Below are 26337 nucleotides of genomic sequence, written 5' to 3' on the forward strand. Positions count from 1 at the left end.
GATAATTTCTAACATCTATTTTTTTCATAGCACGCTTAGTGAGGATTGACCTAGAGTTTTTTTTTGAGTCTTCAATTAGTACTCTATGTTACTACTGTCTTTGTCTTAGAAAACTTGATGTTCCAGGATTTACCAAACGTTTGAATGGCCTGTCACATCAGTCACCCACCTCATTCAGTTGTAACCAATAAGCCTTGACTTCAGCGTGAAGGTTACGTCACTTGGTACGTAACATTATCGGCATGACGAGAGGAGTGACATCATATACAGGGGCGTACATAGCGCGTGTTTAGTTACTACCCTAAATTCTCAAAAAATGCTACAATAGCCATCACATCGAAACTTACGATACATGTATGGAGCATTAAATGTAGACGAAAAAAAAAACTAATTATACAGTTTAGTTGGAAATTGCGAGACGAACGTTTTGAGCCTAATTAGTCCATGATTAAACACTATTTGCCAAATAAAAACAAAAGTGCTACAGTAGTCCAAATTCTCAAATTCAGGGAACTAAACACACCCATACATGAACACTAGTACTAATGTAGTCCTCTATTTATAGCGAAGCTCCAGGTGTTGGTGCCGTATATCAGATCACAGCTCTGCTATCTCCACAAACTTCTTAAACAAAGGCCTTGTTTAGATTGAAGAAAATTTCAACCCGATGAATAGTAGCATTTTCGTCTTATTTGGTAAATATTGTTCAATCGTAGACCAACTAAGTTCAAAAGATTCATCTCGTGATTTCCAACTAAACTGTGCAATTAGTTATTTTTTTTACCTACATTTAATGCTCCATGCAAGTGGCTAAAAATTGATGTGATAGAGAGAAAGTGAAAAAACTTAGAATTTTGGGGTGATCTAAACAAGGCCAAAGTGACTTTACAAGATCAGCTCCCCGTCAGACACTCAGACATGGAAGGACACGTACGCGGGCAATATGAAAAAGAGTGAGCATCTCGCAATCTTCTTAAATATATATGCTCCATCCACCGCTCTGGATCTCATTTAGTACTCCGTCTAAGCTATTGAGATTCTATTTCCAATTCAAAAGTACATATGATAAATAAACTTAGGCATTTTCTGTGTGTATCCTAAAACTTTGAGGACACTTTTCTTTTATTTTTGTTCAGGGTGGCCGTGGTTACCGGAGGGAATAGAGGGATTGGGTTAGAAATATGCAAGCAGCTTGCTTTCAAAGGAGTCACGGTAATATTGACAGCGAGGGACGAGAAGAGGGGTGTAGAAGCGGTAAAAAATCTTGCAGCGCAGGGGCTATCCAACATCATGTTTCATCAACTGGAGGTTGGAGATCTCTCAAGTGCTGCACATCTCGCTGATTTTATCCGGGAGAAATTTGGCAAATTGGATATATTGGTATTGCCTTCGTTTCTTAATAATTTCCCTTTCCAACGTCACTAGACTACATGTGAAGGGTTCGGAGTTGATCATGATTCACTGGTAGTTGCTGCTTTGATTGTTTTCAGGTCAACAATGCAGCAATTGCTGGGTGCAAAATAGAGATCAGCGATCCAGAATCTTTTAGGTTAGAGGTTAGTCTGCAACTTTATAAGCAATTCCATTTTACTTTCAGTTACGTCTAGTTACAGAATTATATATTTATTATCCTCTTGATACCTCCTACAATGAAAGAGACTAACAATTTTCCATGCATGGAAAATAGCTTGCAGGCATGAATGCTCTGGAAAAGCTAGAAAGGATCAGGAGTCACACCACAGACCCTTACGATAAAGCAGAGGAGTGCCTGAGAACAAACTACCATGGCACCAAAATTGTCACAGAAGCGCATCTTCCTCTCCTGCACCTCTCATCGCACGGAAGAATTGTAAACATAACAGCTCATTCCGGACTACTCAGGGTAACTAAATTCACTGCCTTCAAGAAATGATACAAAGCCATGCTAGAACTAGATTCGACAGTTAGATACAGGTACCGCATTTTGCATTTACAAAACACTAATCTGTTTAATTACATGGCTTCAGTTTTTCAGTGGTGAGGAACTTAAGAAGGAGCTCAACAACATCGATGACCTATCTGTAGAGAGATTAGATGAGCTGTCAGAATTGTTCCTCAAGGACTTCGAGAATGGCCAACTGGAACCCCATGGGTGGCCGACTAAAGGAGGGTTCCCAGCATATAAAGTGTCCAAGGCTCTTCTCAATGCTTATTCGAGAATCATTGCAAAGAAACACCCAACACTATGTGTAAATTGTGTGCATCCCGGCTTTGTCAGCACAGACATCAACTTCCACAATGGAGATCTCACGGTTGAGGAGGGCGCAAGAGGAGCTCTTGTTCTGGCTCTCATACCCAAGGGAGGCATGACCGGAGCATACTTGGACTGCACAGTGGTTGCATCCTTCGTGTAACTCTTATGTTGGTGATTAGTCATAGGCTGCGCCCCTCATGTTTCTTTCAAACACCCAAAAAGGGTTTGCCATGGAATAAAGTTATTGCAATATATAGTATCAACCTATGCTTGTACCGATAGAGATAATTGGATGAAATGAATGTATAAGACAACTTTGTATCGGAATAACCATACAAATGTTCAACATTTACACTGAAGACATAGTTTTTAACAAGATTGACTCTTATGCGGCACAGACAAAATTGAAAATTCATTCTTCAAAGTTTGGAGAAACATGACCTCATCTCCAATTAATGTGATCTTTATTTAGGAAATTGCTTTCAGTACAATTACTTTGGCAACAGTTTTGTTCAGGCTTTGTATTTAGTCATGTCTTTTTTTTGGGTTCATTTCTCCTAAAAAAGCTAGACCCGCATAGGCAATGAGTCAACTGCTTTCAGTACAACTATTGACTTTCATGTGATGAAAAACTCATTATTCACATTAATGTGATGGAAAACTCATTATTAAAGTTAAGAGCAAAGTATATGGCCGGTCCTTGAACTTGTGGTGGTGTGTTATTCCGGCCCCTGAACTCATAAATTGTATTATTCCAGTCCTTAAACTCTGTTTGTGTCTCATGTTTATCCAAATGGGTATGACCCACGTGCCAGTTCTATCTCCCATCTCCCACCTCTCTTGTGGCCATGGCTAGCTTGTCCGCGTGCTAGAGTGCCGCTGTTTGGCCGCGTGCTAGAGTGCAGCTGTTTGGCCTGTGCGGCTGTTGCGGCGGTGGCGGCTCACCTGCACGGCTGCACGTCAGCGCTCGGCGGTAGCGGCAGCGGCGGCGGTGCTCGCCCGCACGACCGCGGCAGTTGATTGCTTGCATGTCTCTGCGCCGCCGACGGTGACTTCTGTCCTGCGCGGCCGTGGTTCTGTGCCTGTGCGTGGCGACGGCATCTCGCCCGTGCACACGTGCGCGTGCCTCTCCGGCAGCTTGCATCACACAATCGCATCAGGAGCTGACGGCGCAGAACGGCGGAAGGAAGGGGAAGGAACCAGCAACGGCTGTACCCTCCCCCACGGCGAGCCTCGCGGGCATGGCAGCACGCCTCTTCGGACCTCCGACGCTGCACGAGCGCGACCTATGCGCGGCTGCGCTTAGCCCCAGCGGCAGGCACCCGGCCCCGGCGGCGGCGGCGACGCCGCAAGCCCAGCGCCCCGGCAGCCCGCGACGTCCACACGGTTCGGGAGCCGGCTCGCCCGCGTGCCTGTGCGCTGCCGCGGCTGCTGCTCGCCTGAGCGGCGGCGGCTCGCGCGCGTGCCAGTACGCGGGCCGCGGCTCGTGCATGTGCCTGTGCGGCTCAGCTCGCCCGTGCCCTGTGCATGCTGCACGCACGTGCCTGTGCGGCTGCTGGTGCATGCTGCTCGCTGTGCGGTGGCTCCTCGTGCATGCTGCTCGCCCATGCCCCTGTGGCGGCGATGGCAGCGGCGATTGAGAGGAATAAGATAATTATTTTGAAAATAGTCTCCCGTGAATTTTATAAATATTTGTGTAATTTATGTTTCTATGCGATTTTGTTTATAACCCCGCTAATCTTTTAATTTAAGCAATTGTGTTTTATCTATGCTCGCGGGCATAAGTCTATACCTGTTTGGATGAATATGAAACCCAAACAGAGTTTAAGTACTGGGATGGCACATTCTAAGTTTGAGGACCAGGATGGCACAACCGCACAAGTTTAAGGACTGACCATGAACTTTACTCTAAAGTTAATGTGATGGGAAAACTCAATTCATGTCAAAAAGTAACAATTTAAAATATTTTACTTAAGTACTACACTTTTGCATTGTTAAATGGTAATTCTAATTTATAGCATGTTAATTATTTATTGGGTAAACAAAAAAATAAGTTATATATTTTTCTTGTGTATATCAAAGAAAAACCAAGCCAACAAATTTATTTTGTAATTTTTGGACTTATAATTTATTTACTACAATATTAACAATTGTTAGCCTATTTATAAAAGACATATAAAAGAAAATTAGTAGTATACAAATTTAGGCAGGAAATGAAATTACGGCCCACCTTTATTCTCGGGTGGTAGATCCACCCAGGGCTAAAGGTGGGCTCCAATTTTGGGGCCCACCAAAAAATGTCGGTTGGGGTCACCAACATAGAGTATAGGGTCTTTAGTCTTGATTGGTTGCTCCAACCGAGATTAAAGGTGCCACTAACCGGGACTAAAGGACATTTAGTCCTGGGTCGTGGTTTTAATCGGGACTAAAGGTCTCTACCTTATATATAGGGTGAGCCTTCTCTCTTCTCCTCCCCTTCACTGTCCTGGATTGTCCCGGTTGGAGTCACCAACATAGAGTAAAGGGTCTTTAGTCTTGATTGGTTACTCCAATCGAGACTAAAGGTGCCACCAACCGAGACTAAAGGACATTTAGTCCTGGGTCGTGGTTTCAACCGGGGCTAAAGGTCTCTACCATATATATAGGGCCAGCCTTCTCTCTTCTCCTCCCCTTCACTGTCTTGGATCGATCGATCTGCTCCGAGCCACTGCCGGCGCGCTTGTTCGATCATCGTCCGCGTGCCACCATCCGCCATTGTCGCCACCGCGACCGTCCATGCCATCCATGTCGCTGCCCCATGCCCCACCCTGCGCCTAACCAAGCTTCTCCAACACGCGCCGCGCCATCCGCGCGTGCCTCACTGGCCCTATCATCGTCGGCTCCTCTCCGGCCCCGCAGTGGATCGGCACCTCATCGTCCCGAGCTCTGCCACCGCGGTACGTCGATCCCGGCGGGACCCAGCTAGTGTCCATCGTGTTATTCTTAGGCTGCACAAACATAATTGAAATGTTATTCTTCAAAGGTTGGAGAAACATGACTTCGTCTCCAATTAATGTGATATTTATTTAGGAAACGGCTTCGAGTACACTTACTTTGGAAAAAGTTTTCTTCGGGCTTTGTATCTAGTCATGTAATTTTTAGGTCCAGTTTTGACTCAAAAAGCTATAACCACATAGGCAATGAGGTAACCGAAGCCTTAAATGAAGTCCACGCTGGAGTGTGTGCTACTGTGCTACACACAAAACTAGATCCAAACTACACTGCTAGCTAAAACATTTTGGTTACTATTGGCCTACAATATTTGACGATTCCATGAGATTTGCAAAAAGATGCCATGACTGTCAAATACATGGTAATTTTATACATCAACCGCCTTAACCTTTGCATCCAAGTCCGACCAGTATGTCATGACCTTATGAAATTTAGGGAATGAACCGATAAATTCTCCGTCCTCTAAGGGCCACAAATCTATCCTTGTCATGATCGATTGCTTCTCTAAATTGGCAGAAGCCATATCACCAAAAAGAGATCAAAGTAGAAAATGTAGTCAACTTTATAAGAACCAACCTCGTATAGATGCGTTTGGGCTCAAATAATATCTAATAATGTGCTAACAGCTGAGCCCCATGGTTGACATATTAGAAAATGTCGTATATCTCCATGGTTGACATATTAGAAAATGTCGTATATCCTCTCTCTCTCTCTCTCTCTCTCTCACAACACACAAAATTATAATGGTCCCAACCCATGAACCTCCACGCATTTGGTTCTTCTCAGACCAAACATTATTTTAGAAGAATATATAGAAATATTTTTGGATATTTTTCTACATTGACATACATAGGGTAATTTAGATTTAAAGGTTACTTTAGTTTTTCTAATAATAGCGGAGGTGGCTAATGTAGAAGCGAACTTAGAAAAACTTATTTTACTATTTTTCATAATGGAATATAATAATGCTAGAGACGTGCGGCTTTTTAAGAAAAAATAGACTAGATAAAATGAGCAACGACTATTATTGCGGATGATGACAGAGTCTATTGAACATATGTATTTTTTTAGATAATTTCTAACATCTATTTTTTTTCATAGCACGCTTAGTGAGGATTGACCCTAGAGTTTTTTTTAGTCTTCAATTAGTACTCCTATATGTTATTGTCTTTGTCTTTGAAAAGTTGATGTTCCAGGATTTACAAAATCTCCTCAGAAACTTGTTGCTTTAACTCTTGATAATAGATTGGGTCAGCTTGAGATTGCGGCTGCATGCCTCTAAGCATTTCTTTCCTTAATTAATATGGTTCACCGTCAATAAATAGGGGTATATGGTAATTTCCAATTAAGCGCTAATCCATCCTAAAAATTCTGAAACATGGACCGAGAAAGTAATAATTTTGAGGAATCAGGAGGAGCCAGTGGCTCCTACTGTAATTAAAAATAAAAGGTTAACAAAGTAACAAGGTACAAAAAAGCAAAAAGACAACAAGCAGCACACTCCCACTTCCATAAGGAGACTTCAGGGAACAGAGAAAGAGAAAAAGAAAATCAAGAAGATTACAAATTGGAGTTGATCCATGATTCTAAAAGGGGGGTGATCGGTGATCCCAATCTTTGTTCTGTGCAGTAGTAAGAGTGATTCCATTGTGACAATCCTTTTGCAATCTGCAACTGAGGGGTTTTTGTTTCTGAAGAAAACATCATTTCTCATCATCCATATGGCCCAGCAGATCAATATGAAAATGTCAAGGGCGAAATTAACATTCTGTTGGGTTTTTCATTCTTGAAAGATTTGAGGTATCGTGAGTTGATCTGCATATTAAAAAATCAACATCCCCCAACAATCTCTTGCAAAAGGGCAGTAGAAAAGTAGGTGCATTATTGTTTCCTTGGAAGATTGCTGACAAAGCACACAATGATAGTCATCCAAATGCATTCTTCTTCTTAGCATGTTCCTTGTGCTCATTCTGTTATTTAGGACAAGCCAAAAGAATACTTTGTGCTTGCTTTGACATGAAGTCTTCCAAAGCCATTTAAGATAGTGTCAACTTGAGAATGGCCTGTTAAAATTCTATAGGCCTTGGAAGAGGAGAACTGGGTGGAGCCCCATATGTATGTCCAACTGTCATCCACTGTGTCAAGCGCTAAACTTGAGAGTTCAACCTGAAGCTCTTGGATCTGGTTATATGCTTCCATTGATAAAGGTAAGTGAACAGATCATGGAGAGTATCAGCATCATGTACTGTGCTTAGGCTTATCCTTTTGTTTTTTGCAAAAGAGTGAAGTTTTGGATATTGTATCCTTCTTACTGGGTTATTCTAGACATCAACCTAGAACAGACATGTTTTGCCATTAGAAACCAGCACACTTGCCATACCTTTGTATTTATCCAACAGTTTCAGAACATCACGCCACCAGAAAGATCCTCTTGGGGTTGCAGAGTTTGGCAGCCTGTCATTCCTGCAGTGCTTATCCCATATCAGGTTCACCCATGGCGGATCTCTTCTATTAAAGAATTTGTCTAGATGTTTGAGTATAGGATTTGGAGATTAAGCACCCCTGGTCCTCCTTCACATTTTGGTATACAGACCAAAGGCCTGGCAGCCTTTGCCACTTTCCTTGCATTTTCCTCCGCATCTCTCAAAGACAATATTTCCTGTATTTATCAATCTATTTAATCACTATTTTTGGCCGAGCAATTGAGCACATTGTGTACGTGGTAGGAAATGGCTCCGTCCCCATCCCCATCATTGAAACTGGTGGTTTCATCTGTCCTGGTACAGGAGCCTTGACTTCAGCGTGAAGGTTACGTCAGTTGGTACGTAACATTATCGGCATGACGAGAGGAGTGACATCATATACAGGGGCCTTGACTTCAGCGTGAAGGTTCCGTCACTTGGTACGTAACATTACCGGCATGACGAGAGGAGTGACATCATATACAGGGGCGTACATACATGAACATTAGTACTAATGTAGTCCTCTATTTATAGCGAGCCAGGTGTTGGTGCCGTATATCAAATCACAGCTCTGCTGTCTCCACAAACTTCTTAAACAAAGTGACTTCACAAGATCAGCTCCCCGTCAGACACTCAGGCATGGAAGGACACGTACGCGGGCAATATGAAAAAGAGTGAGCATCTCGCAATCTTCTTAAATATATATGCTCCATCCACCGCTCTGGATCTCATTTAGTACTCCGTCTAAGCTATTGAGATTCTATTTCCAATTCAAAAGTACATATGATAAATAAACTTTGGCATTTTCTGTGTGTATCCTAAAACTTTGAGGACACTTTTCTTTTATTTTTGTTCAGGGTGGCCGTGGTCACCGGAGGGAATAGAGGGATTGGGTTAGAAATATGCAAGCAGCTTGCTTTCAATGGAGTCACGGTAATATTGACAGCGAGGGACGAGAAGAGGGGTGCAGAAGCGGTAAAAAATCTTGCAGCGCAGGGGCTATCCAACATCCTGTTCCATCAACTGGAGGTTGGAGATCTCTCAAGTGCTGCACATCTCGCTGATTTTATCCGGGAGAAATTTGGCAAACTGGATATATTGGTACTGCCTTCATTTCTTAATAATTTCCCTTTCCAACGTCACTAGACTACATGTCAAGGATGTTGGTTCGGAATTGATCATGAATCATTAGTTGTTTGCTGCTTTGACTTTTTCAGGTCAACAATGCAGCTATTGCCGGGACCAAAACAGAGATCAGCGATCCAGAATCTTTCAAGTTAGAGGTTAGTTTGTAACTTCATAAGCAATTCAATTTTACTTTCAGTTATACATGATTACTTAGAGATTTTTGTATATATTTATCTTCTTGGTACCTCCTACAATGAAAGAGACTAACATTTTTCCATGCATGGAAATAGCTTGCAGGCATGAATTCTCAGGAAAAGCTAGAAAGGATGAGGAGGCACACCACAGAGCCTTACGACAAAGCAGAGGAGTGCTTGAGAACAAACTACCATGGCACCAAAATTGTCACAGAAGCACATCTTCCTCTCCTGCACCTCTCATCGCATGGAAGAATTGTAAATATATCATCTAGTTTCGGGCTACTCAGGGTAATTAACTGCCTTCAAGAAACGATGCAAGGCCATGCTAGAACTAGATTTGACAGTTAGATAAGTACCGACATTTTGCATTTACAGAACACTAATCTGTTTACACGCGGCTTCAGTTTTTCAGCGGCGAGGAACTTAAAAACGAGCTCAACAACATCGATAACCTATCCGAAGAGAGATTGGATGAGCTGTCAGAATTGTTCCTCAAGGACTTCAAGAATGGCCAACTGGAACCTTATGGGTGGCCGACTGAAGGAGGGTATCGTGCATATAAAGTGTCCAAGGCTCTTATCAATGCTTATTCGAGGATCATTGCAAAGAAGCACCCAACACTTCGCGTGAATTGTGCACATCCTGGCTTTGTCAGTACAGACATGAGCTTCCATGCCGGAGATCTCACGGTCGAGGAGGGCGCAAGGGGAGCTCTGATTCTGGCTCTCGTACCCAAGGGGGGCATGACTGGAGTGTTCTTGAACCGCACAGAGGTCGCATCCTTTGTGTAACTCACTACCGGAAAAATCTTAAATTTTGTCGTAGGGTGTGCCCCTCCTGTTTCTTTAAATAAAAATGTCTGCATGTAGAAGCTGTCACCAAGGAATCAGCTAGCTACACATACATAGCAAATACAGTCTTCGAATACTCCAGTAGGATGCAAAACTGAAAAACAAAGGTACTTGTCATATGATGCTAGTGGAGTGCCAACTAAAGAAGCAATTTTTTTTTTCGTTTCCTGGATGATTCATTATCAAAGAGTTGAACTCCACTAACACAACTGCAATAACGACGCTAACACAAATAACTGTACAGAAGGGACATACAAGTTGGACGGAAGCATCATGCATAGTTTTTTTTATTTCTGGAAAAGCTTGTGTGCAAAGACTGCAACTCTTCAAATAAGTACAATGTACCATCAAACAAGCCATACCTCTGTCACCTACAAGACATTCCTCCGGTCTCCTTGACAGCGAGCAACACCACGGCCTCCTGGTTCGTCATTGCTCCGGCACTGACTCACCAGCACGCCACAGCACAAGAATTTCAAAGACAAGACCAAATAGCACCAACCAAAGAATCCAGCTTGCGCACGAGACGACAGTCGAGAGATACCTTGATCTGGGGAGCGGCGACTGCAGATAACAAGACAGAGAAGGGCACCATGCCGCCATTGAGGCCCGCGTTGTTAGCTCCCCGCGATTGCTGCGGAGCCGAGGAGAGAAGAGCAAGGATCGAAGAGCAAGTAGGGGACGGGTGGTAGACGAAGACCGGAGGAAGGCCAGTTGCGTATTGAATTTAGGTTCTGGTTTGATCAAAGTTGATTACAAGATTCTCCTCCCTCATACTTAAGCTAATCACTAGTGGGCTTCTTCTGTGTGCACTCAAGGCAGGCCCACTCCGGCCCATTAACCATCACGCTCTTGGTCTTGGATCTCTTGGACCTCCTGGGCTTGGTCACAGCATTGTGGTCTCCAGGGTGTGGGCTGCTGACACCTCCCCCTCCTTGGGAGCCGGCATGTCCCCATGCCGGTGCACCAGGGAAATGCTGACGGGTAGCCTCCGTGTCTTCCTAGGTGGCGAGGCTTGAGTCGAGGCCCGTCCACTTGATCAACAGCTGCTGGACTGAGTTGGGACCGCAGCTGTGGAGGCGGCGCTGCAGCACTTGCTCCGAAACATGCATGGTGAAGTCAGGGTTGGGGAGAGTAGTCGACGCAGGCTGGATTGGAGCGGACGTCGGCTTGAGGAGGGAGATATGGAAGACCTGGTGCACCGCCGAGCCTGGAGGAAGAGCCAGCTTGTAGGCGACTGTTGGTATTTATTAACGCACACAGATAATCCGCAAGCGCACGGATACCGTTGTACTTTTCACCCGAAAGTATTACAAGTATCGTATCCACGGGAAAACATGTGAGACTAACTACGGTCTAACTTAACTAAGGGTAGCAACAAGGTTAGGTTAAACAGGAGCATAGATAGGATAACTAAGGTTATCTAATTCTAACTTCGGTAAGCTATGTTTTCTACTATTCAACTGGGGACATTACTAAGGAAAAGACACCAGCAGAGGATGCTTTCCTTCGTAACCGGGTCCTACTTGGCCTACAAACAGGATGCGGACTACAGAGGATTCAACGAGGCTATAAGAGTCACCCTCGCGAGTTACCACCGATCCAAAATGCAAGGTAAATCCAATGTTGGGACACAGTTATGAGTCACGGAGAACAAAGTTCGCAACAACAATAAGAACTAACGGCTAATGAGTTTTACGAACAGTGTGCAGGAAAAGAAAGTAGAGGCCCCCACTCGGGCGATTGCGTGAGGCAAAGGCCGGCAAGCTACGGCGAAGGCACTAGGACACAGTCGGGGTGGAGGCTCTCGTGGTACGAGCGAAGGCCATGGCTCGGGCGTCAGAAGCGAAGGTCGGGAAGCCCCGGTGAAGGCTTCTCGGGCGGAGGCCCAGGAACCAGGGAAAGCCTCCGCTCGGTGGCATTACTGGGCCATGGGCCGATGATGGGTCATCGATGATGGCCCAACAGGCAAGGCGGTAGAGGAAGAAGATGCCCAAACTGCCCCATGGGGCTTGTATTAGTATAGAAATATTCCAGAAATATACTGTAACCGACAAGGGGTAGGAAATGTAAAGAGTAGCTCTAGCAAACAGTGCCCTATAAAAGGGGGACTCAAACTCTATACAAAAGGGGGATATACATTTATGAAACCCTAATCTAGCTAGGACCCACATTTCATTACTCATACCTTTGCCTAGGGCACAAGGCTAGGCGAAGGCCTTTGTTTTCCTTCTTTATCTCAATTGATGGAAACCAAACTTTCCAACATTGGTGGCCACCTCGTGTTGGCCAAGCAAGACCCACGATGGCAAGAAAGAGAGCAGCCTCCGCTAGGATTCCCACAGAGCCCTCGACGAGAGGACAACCCAGGCATAGTGCCCGCAGCACCTACGCTAGCGCCCCGGAAGATCAAGTTGAAGAAGAGACCACGGTCGAAGATCAACCTCTAGCATCCGAGGAGCAGCAAGCCCCAAATCCCACTCCGGAACAAAAGCTTCAACAACTACATGCTTAGTTGTAGAGCATGCAGCAAGAAAGAGATAGGGTTGTAGCAGCCTTTGTCGCAAATCAACTGGTAGCCCAAGCATCAGCTCAGGCAGTGGAGATTAGGCAGTAGTAGCTAGCCATCCTACAGGCCAAGATACAAAGTATGCAGCCTTCGTAATCGAATTTCAACACGTCCAACTAGCTCCACTCAATAAATCAAAGCCAACCCAACCCCCCACAACATACCATAGCCCAACCAACCTTCGGCACACCCTACACTTCGCCGCAAACCCACAGAAGCATCGATTCCAAATCACCACTATTCGAAGGCATCCATAGCTCACCCTGGCCTCCCTCCTACAAACCCATCACTTTGCCCAAATTCAATGGAAAATCAGGCCCACGACAATTCATCATGAACTTTGAGACAGCAGTAGCTTCCGCTAGTGGAAATAAAGCGGTGCTAGCCAAATCTTTCGTCATCGCAGCTGAAGGCGACGCGCTAGCCTAGTATTCAATGATGAAACCAAGTTCTATCTATTCATGGGAAGACCTTTCACAACAAGATCTTAGCAAATTTCAAGGGGTTCACAAGTGAATCCTTGACTTTCATGGATTTATTTCAATGCAAGCATAATCACAGAGAAGCCTTAAAAGACTATTTCCAGAAATTCATGCAAATGAAAGCAAAATCACCAAATGTTCTAGAGGACATTGCTATCAAAGCAGCAATCAAAGGCCTTCACATAGGACCCTTTGCAGCTCATCTAGCCAGGGAAAATCCAAGGTCCATCGAAGACCTTTAGAGCGAATTTGAGAAGTATTGCAAATCTGACAATGACCTCCGTAGAAGGCTAGAAGAACAAAACTAGAGCAAGCAGTTCTAGGGCAGCAACAGAAACACCCAGAAGGGCAATAGAAGCCAAGGCCAGCTATAGCCACAGCAAGGGCAAAGGCAGCAAGTCTTTAACATAGAACAACAAGGAAATAGCCAGCAGGGGTAGCAACCGGCGAAGGCAAGCCCAAATAGCGTGCCTCAGAAACAATCCAAAGGAATGGGAATTAGCCAAGGCAGGAACTGAAATAGAAACCAAAACCAAAGGCAATGAAGGCAGTATTATTTCTTCTATGGAGAAAACAAAGGGCACATCACCAGGGATTGCCCAGATGCCAAGGAGACCCAAGAAAGGATCAAAAGCAGAGAAAATCTACCACCTCCGCCACAACAACCCACAAGAGAGGTGAACCATACCTTCGTAGCATCTCAGCAGCAATACTACCCAATTTACCCAAGCCTAAACTCCACCCAAATTCACCCATCCACTTTAGCCACTGCCTACTACCCAAACATCCTACCCACATGGAGACCAAGTACTTAGCAGTAGGGGCTGACTAGAAACCAACGGGTAGAAGCCAACCTCACCTACATAAACCTGAGGCCTCCACGCATAACATTCATTGAGACCAACTAGCCATCCCAAGTACACAAATAGACAACTAGAGGCATTGCCTCTGCCTCCACCAACGCAGCTGGCAACACCCAAAAATGAACCCAACCTGGAAAACCAACTCAACCCTCACACACCCCTACCCACCATCAACATGATACTACCTATAGCTGGAGGGTCTTCGATGGAGTTCCAGACAAAGAAATAGAAAAAGATCACCTTAGGTTGATCAACAACATAGTAGTTCAAGGCCCAGTGCTCTACATAGATTGGTCGAAGATGCCAATCACCTTCTCAGAACAAGATTTGTAGCTGGAAAGCTACCGTCATACAGATGCCATGGTAATCAAGGCTAACATTACAGGATGGGAAATTAGTAGGGTTCTCATAGACTCTAAAAGCTCTGCAGATATTATCTTTGTCAATGCCTTCGACCAGATGAAGCTAAGCAGGAGTCGGTTGTAGCCTTCGGACTCACCATTAATTGGTTTTAGAGGAAAGATGATCGATGCATTAGGAAAAATATCCCTACCAGTCTCCTTCGGAGGTTAGGAAAATGCAAGAACAGAATATGTGACCTTCGACGTAGTAGATCTCCACTACCCCTACAACGCCATCTTCTGAAGAGGGTTTGCAAACAAGTTCAATGCAACCATCCATATGGGCTACCTATGTATGAAAATGCCAGCCTTGCATGGAACCATTACAGTCCATGACAGTTAGAAGAAGGCAAGAAACATAGAAAGAGCTATCTATAAATCACAGCGCAATATCAACTCCGTCGAAGCAGCCAAAACCAACTCACCGGAGCCTCCGGTCATGCCGAAGGGAAAAACAGATCTCAAGGATCAAGAAGAAACAAAGATAGTCCCATTAGAAGATGCAGTCCTAGACAGAAAGGTGACGATCGGAGGCAACCTGTCGAAAGAAGAAGAAGCAGAACTCATAGAAACCTTAGCCAAGAACAAAAATGTCTTCGCTTGGTCAATCTCTGACTGAAAGGGGTCAGCAAGGATATCATACAACACTCCATTGACATCAACCCCAGAATAAAGCTAAAGAAATAGCGACAAAGGAAAATGTTAGAGGAGAGAATCTTAGCAGCAAAAGCCAAAGTTTAGAGGTTGTTAAACACAAGCATCATCAGAGAAGTCTAGTACTCAGAATGGTTGGCAAATGTAGTACTAGTGCCGAAGAAAAATGGAAAGATGAGAATGTGCATAGACTTCACAGATCTGAACAAAGCATGCAAGAAAGACATGTTTCCACTGCGAAGAATAGACACCTCCGTCGACAAGGCGGCAGGATGCAAACGATTCTCTCTTCTAGATTGCTTTTTAGGATACCACCAGATCTGGCTCAACAAAGAAGATGAAGAGAAGACAAGTTTCACTACCCTCTTCGAAACTTATTGTTACACAAGAATGCTCGAAGGATTAAAGAACGTAGGGTCAACCTTTGCTAGAATGATGAAGGCGGTCCTTGGCCCATAGCTATAGAAAAAACATTATAGCTTATGTTGATGATATTGTGGTAATGAGAAAGAATGAAGGAGATCACATAGGAGATTTAAAGGAAACCTTCACCAATCTAAGAGAAGTTGGGCTAAAACTCAATCCAGAAAAGTGTGTCTTCAGCTTGAGCAGAGGTAAAATGCCCGGGTACATCATAGGACCTGAAGGCATAAGAGCCAACCCAAACAAAACAAAGGCCATAATCTCAATGGTGGAACCATCAACCAAAAAGAAAGTCCAAAAACTCACTGGAAGAATAGCAGCGCTGAACAGATTCATCTCAATGTTAGCAGAACATAGCCTCCCATTCTTCAAAGCTTTGAGAGGCGGAGATAAGGTGGAATGGGGGTCAGAACAGTCGAAGGCCTTCCAACAGCTCAAAAATTATTGGGCTACCAGACTCATGGGGACAGTGCCAAATCGGGAGGCACCATTGCTGTTATATGTTGCAGCCTCCGACCATGCGATCAGTGGGGTGCTTGTCCAAGAGAAAAAAGAAGAGTTGAAGGTCATTCAACAACCAGTCTACTACATTTTAGAGGCCCTGTCAAGGCCAAAGTTGAAACTATATAGAGATAGAAAAAATAGCATATGCAGTGTTGATCTCTTCAAGGAAATTGAAGCACTGTTTCTAGGCACACAAAATCATAGTACCCTCTTCGCAACCACAAGGGGACATACTTAGCAACAAAGAAGCCTCTGGAAGTATAAGGAAATGGGCAACAGAGCTATCCTAGTTTGAACTCAACTATGTATCAAGAAGATCAATCAAATCACATGCGCTAGCAGATTTTATGGCATATTGGACACCTTCGGCACACTAAGGCCATAGCCTCAGCCCCAAATTTTGACACTACATAGACAGGGCTTGGGGACATCTAGGCGTCGGGGCCTCTGCCGTCTTGATAGCATCATCTGGCCTCCGCACGAAGTATGTAGCAAGGATAGAATTCAAGGCAACAAATAATGTAGCAGAATACAAAGGCCTCATACTAGGCCTCAATAAGGCAAAGGCACTCGAAGAAAAACATTACTGGCAAAAATAGACTCCCAAGTCATAGCAGGACAAGTCAGAAAAGAATATATGGCACAGGAACCAGAATTGGATCAAATACCTGGCCAAAGTGAGGCCTCTTGAGCGGAGGTTCTAGGGATTCACCCCGCAGCACATACCAAGAGCAAAAAATGTAGAAGCGGATGAGCTAGCAAAGACAGCAGCAAACAACTTGCCCATACCAAATGGAGCCTTTTACCAAGTGCTGCAAGCACTGGCAACGTAGGTCACAACAAAGGCATTCAAAATAGTCTTAGTTACCGAGTCTATAAACTGGAGGCAGCTGATCATAGATTGCCTGAATAACGTGCATCACACAAAGGATGAAGCGAGCACAGCAAGAATGACAGTAAGAGCAAGAAGCTATACACTGATAGATGGAATATTGTACAAGAAAGGGGTTGCCCAACCGCTGCTCAAGTATGCCAAGCATGCCAGAGCACCTCCCCACACCAATCAAAACCTTTGGCTGCTGTACAACTCATCCTACCCACCTAGCCCCTACAAAGATGGGGCATGGACCTGGTTAGGCCGCTACTACCATCATAAGGGGGGAACAAGTTCGCTGTAGTAGCCATAGAATATTTCACAAGATGGATTGAGGCCAAACCACTTGCAACAATCATATTAGAGACAATAAAAAAGTTCTTCTGGCAGAACATAATTTGTAGATTCGGAGTACTAAGAACCCTAACAGTTGACAATAGAAAGCAATTCGACTTGGACAAATTCAAAGAATTCTGCAAGAGTATAGGTACCAAGGTAGCCTTCGCCTTGGTCTACCACCCAGAATCAAATGGAACAGTGGAAAGAGCTAATAGATTAATATTCTCAGCAATAGCAAAGACTCTATTCAACCTTCACAATGGCAAGTGGGTAGAGGAGCTGTCGAGGGCAGTGTGGTCCCATAACACTATAGCCTCAAGAACAACAGGCTTTACACCATTCAAACTCTTGTACGGTGAAGAAGCAATGCTACCAAAGAAGCCACGCACTAGAGCCTCCACGTCATAAAACAAGCACTGGCGGAAGATGAAGACTACTCCAAGGAAACAATCGAAGGCACAAGATTGGAAGCAGTAGAAAACATTACAAAATACCAAGACCAAACCAAAAAGTGGAGAGACAACCAAGTGATTAGAAAACTCATACAAGATGGAGACCTAGTCCTCAGAAGGAAACCTAATGCTAAAAATGTTGGAAAGCTTCAACCAAAATGGGAAGGCCCATACATGGCGAAGGCCGTCGGAAGACCCGAGTCATTCTACCTAACTGACGGTGAAGGCAAAACAACAACTCACACTTGGAACTTTGACAGTTTGCGTAGGTTCTACATCTAAATGTAAAAAGGGTGGCCTCCGCAGAACTATAAGTGAAGGTCACCAAGCTTCTCCTAGTTTTCACTTTTTCTTTACATTTCATGCAAAAGGGTCTACACTCTTTTCCTCACAAAGGGGCACCTAGCGGAGGTGAGCTTTTTAATGAGGCAGGTTCCATGTAAAACGTCTAAAAATATAAAGAGGAATCCCCCAAGAATACCATGAAAAGCGAAGGTCAAAAGTGGTTAGTAACGGAGCCACAACATTCGACAACAACATTACGACAAAGAGGACATTACAATGCTTTAGACGAAGGCTTTGAAGCATGGAACGATCTCCATGGCTAAATTAGCCTATAACCTTGAGAAAGCCCTGTCCACATTCAGGCATCAAGGATTTATCAAAATGGCCAAAAAAAGGCCAAAACAAACCCGACAAAGACCTACGTTTGCCATAGGCATCGGGAAAAGGCTTGTCATCATCAAGCTCTAGATAACTATCAGGAATTAATAGCTAAGGTACAATAGGAAGAAAGACCAAAAGATACGCTAGGTACAGAAAAAATCCGATGCTCATCATGACTTAAAAACGTATCTAAGCAATAAACACCGGCCAACCACCAAGATTTATTAAAACATACAAGTAGTAGGCTATAAAATCCGACGCCTTGCCACAACAATTGCCCCAGTCAGTGCATTTTCATACCCCTTCCTCCAGAAGAGCGCCAGGGGAAGCCAAACCAACCAAAAGCCAGTGCACTATATAGCCAACCCAAAGAAAAATGGAAGCCAGAGTTTCCTTAGAAACGAGAGACCAAAAGGCATCGTGCGAAGACTCGTAAATCCAACAGCTCGCGCAGCCCGACGAAGGCCACATTGAGGTTGTACGCATCCTCCACTTGGTGTCATACTGCCTCCATGGGGCATTGAATGATCATAGCCCGGCAGCAAATAATCAGTGTTAGAGGTTGTGGGAGGGTATCGCACGAAGGCTCATAACATTCCCCGCAACCGAAGACACCATCTGGCGCAACCCGGCATCAACCATGTTCGATGGGAGCGCAGCTGCTCCAGCATAGCCGAAGGCAAAAACAAAACAATCTAGGCATAAGCAGAGACAATGTCCAAAGAATGCTTCTTCGACCTCCGTTGCTTGGTCAAATTGCTCTGTGGCCTCTAGAGAAGCATCAAGAATAAAAACTAGCACCTTCGATGAATGCTCAAAATGTGCCAAAGCCTTCGCAACATTAGCAAGATCAAATACAAGCACTTCAGTTTATCTGCTGTGACCTGCTAGAGCTTCCATATCAACTTCAAGCAAGCACAAAGATAGAGGCTAGAGCAACAAGACAAGCACTGAAGCCTCCGCAAGGCGCTCAAGGTCAAAGACCAACAACTTAGCTTGTTCACGCAAGAACACAGACTCATACTCAACATCGACCGAAGAAGAGAGAAGTGGAGGCAAGAGAGAGAGAGTAAGGCACAGAAAATGTAACCCTTTGGCCTAGCCAAAACTCATAGTAAGAATCCTTTGTAAAAAGAACCGCACAGATAGACAATCAAGAAAAAGTTCATTACAAAAGCAGATATGATTACAACAATAGCACGTTAGAAGCACAATAGTCACATGCGGGACTCCGAGTAGATTGACGGGCCACGTGTCGTCTTCTAGTGGGCTAGACCCCCTGGTCCGGGCCGGCCCAAGCCTAGCCGTAAGGGTATAGGGGTTAATACCCCCATAATTACAAAAGCAGATATGATTACAACAACAGCACGTTAGAAGCACAATAGTACAAAAGCCTGAAGGCAATAAGGACAAAGGAAAAAAAGAGGCATTAAGGCCTTCCAAGTAAAAGATACAAAGGCGTGAAGGCCGGTCAAACAAATTAGTATAAAACTAATGTTGAGGCCCTCGCCAAGCTAGTGACCTAGTAAACTCCACACGTTCATTGTCAATATCATACATCACAAAAGAAAACATGTCGTGAACAGAACGCCGGGGAAAAGCTTCCCGCCAATATTGCCATAGTTCACTACTAACATAAATTCCGTCTTGGTACATAGTAACAGGGGGCATGTCCTGCACAATCCCAGCGAAGGAGACCTATGCAGGACAAGTTCACAATTTAGATCTATATATATATACAAAAGGACAGGCGTCTGCAGCACATCGCCTTCGACCAAGCCTACAAAACTAACTAAAACCTAGACACTACACCTCTGGGTCAGCAGGAGCAGGCGTAGGCTCTCGGGACTTCGGGACCTTGGCAGTAAGAGATGGAGCCTTCGAAGCTGGCGCCTCCATAGCTAGCAAAGATTGCGCCCTAGCAGCACCACGCAACCTCCTTTTGCAACTCTTGCAAAAATAATATAGTCATAAAAACAGCAAACAAGCGGCAAAAAACTTAAGCAAAACCAATAAGCTACGAGGGAAAACTAACCTCAGCTCAGCGGCCTCCGCGATCGAGCGAGCCTCCACCCAACGAAACTTCACCCAGAGTGACTTCATAAAGTGTCGCACTAACCTTCTAATATCATGGGAAATCGCTGCAAGATCGGTCGGGCCCTCAAGATCTCTTACCTTCATGTCTTTGGCATGAGGGCAGCTGTCCTGCGCCAGCATCTTCGAAAGGTTGGTGGCGGAGAGGCTCCAAAGTCGACAACACCGTCAACAAAGTCAGGGAGCTTCAAGAAGTTGGCCTTCATCCAAGAGAAGATGTTGAATGCCGAAGGCTCAGAGGGCAGCGGTGATGTAGAGCCTCCGAATTGCTCAAGGTCACCCACATAAAGCTCAGCTACCGCCAGTCCAATAGATTTGGTGTCTTCAAGGCGCTTAGACAGCATGTCCACTTGCGCCTTAAAGGCAGCGCCAGACTCCCTCTCGGCATGCACCTCCTTGTGAAGGTTATTAGCCGTCTCAATAGCCTTTAGGGTGTGCTCAGCAGCCAATTGCTCGGCAGCCTTCACGCCATCATCCTCCTTGTTCAGCAAATCAACCTTCTTCTGCAGCTCCTCCAACTCAGCATGGGTGGTGCGAAGGCCACCAACCTCCCCTACAAGCCGAGTCTTCACGGCCTCAAGAGTTTCCACTTCTTTCTTCAAGGCCTTGATGGCCAGGTTACGGTCGACCACCTCCCACATGCCACGTTCCTCGAATGGCCTCCAAAAGATAGTGGCTCTGTCAAGATGAACGTCAGTCACAACCGCAGTAGAGTAATAAAGAAGAAAATGAAAAAAGAAGCATACGATGCATTGCTACTCCAAGTTCATCCGTAGCAACTTGAAGTAATCAACATTCTACAAGTGGTGATAAAGGCGGCCTAATAACAAATCAAGCGTAAGAAACGTAAGACAAAAAGCAAGAAAACAAAAGATATAGGAAAGACAATCTCCTATATCATTGTAAACAGCTTCAAGGACATCCGCCCACCCACTTATTGTGCCGTCGGAGGCACCTAGAATAGCAACAAAAAATCAGCAAGACCAAAATAAAATATAGTGCAGAAATGGAAAACAAGAAGCAAAAAGCAACCTTTGCCGCCATCCAGGCCCGGACCGGATGGGCGAGGAGTCGTGCCCCCAAGTGGAGGCCTCGGAGGTGCTCCCAAGCCAATCTAGGCGAGGTCCACACCCAAAGGATCATCAGGGTTCTCATCAATGTTCCCTAAGGGCTTTCGTCAAACCCCCTTGAAAAATCAAAATAAGTCCTGATAAAATAGAAAAACACAAACAGTAAGGAAAAACAAAGCTAAGAGGCAACTTACCCAGATGCAATGGGCTCAGGGCAGTATTTGGCAGTGATGACCAGTGGCCTAAAACCTCACGCTTTGGAGTGGAGCAACTAGAGAACTCGCCTCCGCCTCGTCCTCGGACACCTCTATGAGACCTGGCCATAGGATGGTGAAGGTCAGTACTAGTGGCCTCCACTTCTCTCGGTGGAGAAGCATCACCACTACCAGCACCTTCACCCAAGGAGCTAGAAGACTCATCACCCAAAACGCCGAGCATAGGCTCCACAATGGAGGGATTCAACAGTAAGGCCACCACCCATTCCTTGGAGGGCAGTGTCCACTATGTCATCGTCACCAAGATCCAATGAGGCAGCAGAGCGCTCGCCCCCTCGTTCCGGTAGCAATGGAGCTAGAGTCTCCACTAACATTTTAGCAACCTCCTCATCATCATTGGCGGAGGCGGCCATAGATGCATCAGCGGAGGTGACAGCAGAATCAGCCATAGTCTTCTGCCTTTTGGTGATGATCTTGGGTGTAGCAACCCCTTTTCTTTTCTTCGCCTCCGCCATAGCAGTCACATTCTTGGCGGCACCATTCCATGCCTTGTCCTCTATGGACTTGTGCACCTTAGTAGGAATGTCATGTTCCTCATGGTGGACCCCAAACTCCTCAAAAACTCTATTGAGCCATGGCATTGGACCGGCGATGGCTCGACACGTTAGATACTCCCTGTTAGACATTTTGCCGAGTATCTCATGCGTACCCGCCTTGGTGGACATCACCAATTTTTTAGCATCCTGACCCTCCTTCTCAAAACCAAAGCGGGGAAACAGAACCCCAACACCTTCACCAACAACAGGCAGATTGACCATCTCAATGGTCATGGCAGGCCTGTTCCTACCAAGGGACCAGCAGTTAGCCGCCACCATCTCCTCAACCAAATCGAGGCCTTTGGAGTACCGGTGGGCCAGAGCAAAAGCCTTGTCGCTAGGCTTCGCAACCCTCATTAGTCCCCAGACCCGGGATCCCATGAGTCAGAGGCCTCATTGGAGTCATCACTGAAGCTAACGGATAGTGGGTATTCTTCTTCCCATCTGAGCTAATAGATGTCATGCCACTAGTCCTCATGTAGAACCAGTATTGCATCCAATCCTTCGACCACTTGTTCTTTTGAGAGAAGGAGATCTCCAACTTCTCGCCTTTCTAGTTCCTCCACAGCATAAAAGCACAGTTTCCATTCTGCATCACCATTTGGCCTTCGCCAACTCGTTTAGGCTGGCGCTGGAGCTCGTAGTACTCGCAGAAAGTACCAACATGTGGGCTCTACGCCATAAGACGAGCAAACCCTAGTAGAACTTACTCAGAGTAACAATACCATTAGGGGTAAGATGATGCAGTTGTACCTTGAATGCTTCCAAGACCTCGCGAAGGAAGCATGCCACCGGGAAGCGAAGGCCACATAGGGAAAAAAATCCCTAAAAACCATGGCATCAGTGGCCTTCAGTTTAGTAATCATCTCCCCCTCCAGAGGCTTCACCTTAGCATCACCAAAGCAACCCAACTGTCGTAGCTCCTCGATCATGTCCTTCGTCATAAGCGAAGGTCCAAAATCCCATGCCCTACATGAGCCAACCATGTCTCCTACCTCCTTAGCGGTTATCAAATCAGCAACGGAGGCCTCAACTATAGAAAGATCCTCCTCAAGCCCTAACACTGAGAAGGCGACAGTACGGCCCAAAGAAGGAAGCTCAGCGCGGAGGAGGACTGACAGGCGTAGCCACTTCTAAGACTTAGCAACATCCCAAAGGGAGCGAAGGCAAACACCAACTAAGCAAAAACTAGGCGCAAAGGAATAGTGTAGAAAGCAACAGTAGTGAAAAGTGATGGATCAGATAGGGACAGGGGGGCCTTCACCTATCGATCCTTATATAGCCCCCGCCACGTCGCTTTGACTTTCGGGGCCAACGATCACGTCCGTTCAAAAATATGTCGGTTCCACAGCCACCGCGGCGAATCAAATAATGACACATCACCAATGCAGCGGTCTGATCTAGGTGTCCTAGGGGGGAAGGAGGAAAAGCCACCGCATGCGCAAGAGCCTCCACACCTTAGAGCCTGAGGGCTAGGTTTCGAGGGCAAGGCCTGCTAGGGGGGAAGCCTCCGCGCCTCACAACCTAAGGACTATGTTTTGAGAGCAAGGCCCGCTAGCATCAGACCAAGACCTCAAGGGGGGAACTGTTGGGACATGGTTATGAGTCACGGAGAACAAAGTTCGCAACAACAATAAGAACTCATGGCTAATGAGTTTTACGAACAGTGTGCAGTGAAAGGAAGTAGAGGCCTCCACTCGGGCGATCGCGTGAGGCAAAGGCCGGCAAGCTGCGGTGAAGGTACCAGGACACAGTCAGGGGTGGAGGCTCTCGCGGTACGAGCGAAGGCCATGGCTCGGGTGTCAGAAGCGAAGGTTGGGAAGCTCCGATGAAGGCTTTTTGGGTGGAGGCCCAGAACCAGGGGAAGCCCCCTGCTTGGAGCCATTACTGGGCCATGGGCCGATGACGGGTTATCAATGATGGCCCAACATGCAAAGGCGGTAGAGGAAGAAGATGCCCAAACTACCCCAGGGGGCTTGTATTAGCATAGAAATATTCTAGAAATATACTATAACCGACAAGGGGTATGAAATGTAAAGAGTAGCTCTAGCAAACAGTGCCCTATAAAGAGGGGGACTCAAACTCGGGACAAAAGGGGGATATACATTTATGAAACCCTAATCTAGCTAGGGCCCACCTTTCATTACTCATACCTTCGCCTAGGGCACAAGGCTAGGCGAAGGCATTCGTTGTCCTTCTTTGTCTCAATCGCTGGAAACCGAACTTTCCAACATCCACGATTAACCCAAGTCTAAGCACCATGCTTACACTTACGATTAATACTTTACTCCCTTAGGAAGAGAATAAAGCACTCAAAAGAGTCACGATCCTGATGAATAATATAAACAAGATGCTTATTTAAATCAGAAGTTGATTGCCAGAGACATCTCAGAAGCAAGCTCAAGTAGAACTTGGATCCGCCAAGGTATAAGCTGTAGAGAGAGCACCAACAGGCCGGCACTTCCTCCAAACTCTTCCCTCACTCTCTATCTCACTTATTTCTATTTATGAGACATAGATCCAGTAGGATGCAAAACTGAAAAACAAAGGTACTTGTCATATGATGCTAGTGGAGTGCCAACAAAAGAAGCAATTTTTTTTTGTTTCCTGATGATTCATTATCAAAGAGTCGAACTCCACTAACACAACTGCAATAACAACGCTAACACAAATAACTATACAAAACGGGACATACAAGTTGGACGGAAGCATCATGCATAGTTTTTTTGTTTCTAGAAAAGCTTGTGTGCAAAGACTGCAACTCTTCAAATAAGTACAATGTACCATCAAACAAGCCATACCTCTGTCACCTACTAGACATTCCTCCGGTCTACCTTGACAGCGAGCAACACCACTGGCCTCCTGGTTCGTCATTGCTCCGGCACTGACTCACCAGCACGCCACAGCACAAGAATTTCAAAGACAAGACCAAAAAGCACCAACCAAACCATCCAGCTTGCGCACGAGACGACAGTCGAGAGATACCCTGATCTGGGGAGCGGCTACTGCAGATAACAAGATAGAGAAGAGCACCATGCCGCCATTGAGGCCCGCATTATCAGCTCCCCACGATTACTGCAGAGCCGAGGAGAGAAGAGCAAGGATCAAAGAGCAAGCAGGGGACGGTTGGTAGATGAAGACCGGAGGAAGGCCAGTTGCGTATTGAATTTTGGCTCTGGTTTGATCAAAGTTGATTACAAAATTCTCCTCCCTCATACTTAAGCTACTCACTAGTGGGCTTCTTCTGTGTGCACTCTAAGGCAGGCCCACTCTGAACCATTAACCCTCACGCTCTTGGTCTTGGATCTCTTGGACCTCCTAGGCTTGGTCACAGCATCGTGGTCTCTAGGGTGTGGGCTACTGACCACGGTTTTCATTTTCGGAAATTAAAATTTATCGGGGGTCACAGATAAAGAGGATAAACATGATATATCAGAAATATCGGACCAAATTCAAATAAAATTTAATTTGAATTTAAGTAAATTTAAATGAATTTAAACAAAATTTGTACCAAAAAGATAGATATTTCCTTATCGGCACCTACAGATAAAGAGGATATATCGAAAATATCAGGAGATTTCGGCCGATATTGGAAACCATGCTACTGACACCTCCCTCTCCTTGGGAGCTGGCATGTCCCCATGCCGGTGCCCCGGGCACGGCAGCACGCCTCCTCGGACCTCCGACGCTGCACGAGCGCGACCTATGCGCGGCTGCGCTTAGCCCCAGCGGCAGCCACCCGGCCCCGGCGGCGGCGGCGACACCGCAAGCCCGGCGCCCAGGCAGCCCGCGACGTCCACACGGTTCGGGAGCCGGCTCGCCCGCGTGCCTGTGCGCTGCCGCGGCTGCTGCTCGCCTGCGCGGTGGCGGCTCGCGCGCGTGCCTGTACGCGGCCGTGGCTCGTGCATGTGCCTGTGCGGCTGCTCGTGCATGCAGCTCGCCCGTGCCCCTGTGCATGCTGCACGCACGTGCCTGTGCGGCTGCTGGTGCATGCTGCTCGCTGTGCGGCGGCTCCTCGTGCATGCTGCTCGCCCGTGCCCCTGTGGCGGCGATGGCAGCGGCGATTGAGAGGAATAAGATAATTATTTTAAAAATAGTCTCCCGTGAAGTTTATAAATATTTGTGTAATTTATGTTTCTGGGCAATTTTGTTTATAACCCCGCTAATCTTTTAATTTAAGCAATTGTGTTTTATCTATGCTCGCGGGCACAAGTCTATACCCGTTTGGATGAATATGAAACCCAAACAGAGTTTAAGTACTGGGATGGCACAT

General features: G+C 45.8%; 2 protein-coding genes across 2 annotated transcripts; both read left to right on the forward strand.

The window, feature by feature from the left end:
• Positions 1-683: 683 nt before the first annotated feature.
• Positions 684-2512, forward strand: LOC136463921 (salutaridine reductase-like). Its single transcript, XM_066462892.1, has 5 exons — positions 684-953; positions 1137-1380; positions 1491-1556; positions 1688-1882; positions 2007-2512. Exons 1-5 carry the CDS (start codon positions 919-921, stop codon positions 2391-2393), a joined length of 927 nt encoding a protein of 308 aa, XP_066318989.1. The 5' UTR covers positions 684-918; the 3' UTR covers positions 2394-2512.
• A 5498-nt stretch (positions 2513-8010) lies between these two features.
• Positions 8011-10034, forward strand: LOC136463922 (salutaridine reductase-like). Its single transcript, XM_066462893.1, has 6 exons — positions 8011-8126; positions 8221-8360; positions 8544-8787; positions 8904-8969; positions 9105-9299; positions 9416-10034. The coding sequence occupies exons 2-6, from the start codon at positions 8326-8328 to the stop codon at positions 9800-9802; spliced, it is 927 nt and encodes a 308-aa protein (XP_066318990.1). The 5' UTR covers positions 8011-8126; positions 8221-8325; the 3' UTR covers positions 9803-10034.
• The last annotated feature ends 16303 nt before the right edge of the window (positions 10035-26337 follow it).

This window comes from Miscanthus floridulus, chromosome 7 (assembly GCF_019320115.1).
Source record: "Miscanthus floridulus cultivar M001 chromosome 7, ASM1932011v1, whole genome shotgun sequence".
Classification (NCBI taxonomy): Eukaryota; Viridiplantae; Streptophyta; class Magnoliopsida; order Poales; family Poaceae; genus Miscanthus; species Miscanthus floridulus.

Coding starts and splice junctions, on each gene's coding strand:
- LOC136463921 (XM_066462892.1), top strand. CDS start 919: ATGGAAGGACACGTACGCGGGCAATATGAAAAAGA. Junction 1,557..1,687: donor CAGAATCTTTTAGGTTAGAG/GTTAGTCTGCAA, acceptor CATGGAAAATAG/CTTGCAGGCATGAATGCTCT. Junction 1,883..2,006: donor CTCATTCCGGACTACTCAGG/GTAACTAAATTC, acceptor ACATGGCTTCAG/TTTTTCAGTGGTGAGGAACT.
- LOC136463922 (XM_066462893.1), top strand. CDS start 8,326: ATGGAAGGACACGTACGCGGGCAATATGAAAAAGA. Junction 8,361..8,543: donor CGCGGGCAATATGAAAAAGA/GTGAGCATCTCG, acceptor ATTTTTGTTCAG/GGTGGCCGTGGTCACCGGAG. Junction 9,300..9,415: donor CTAGTTTCGGGCTACTCAGG/GTAATTAACTGC, acceptor ACGCGGCTTCAG/TTTTTCAGCGGCGAGGAACT.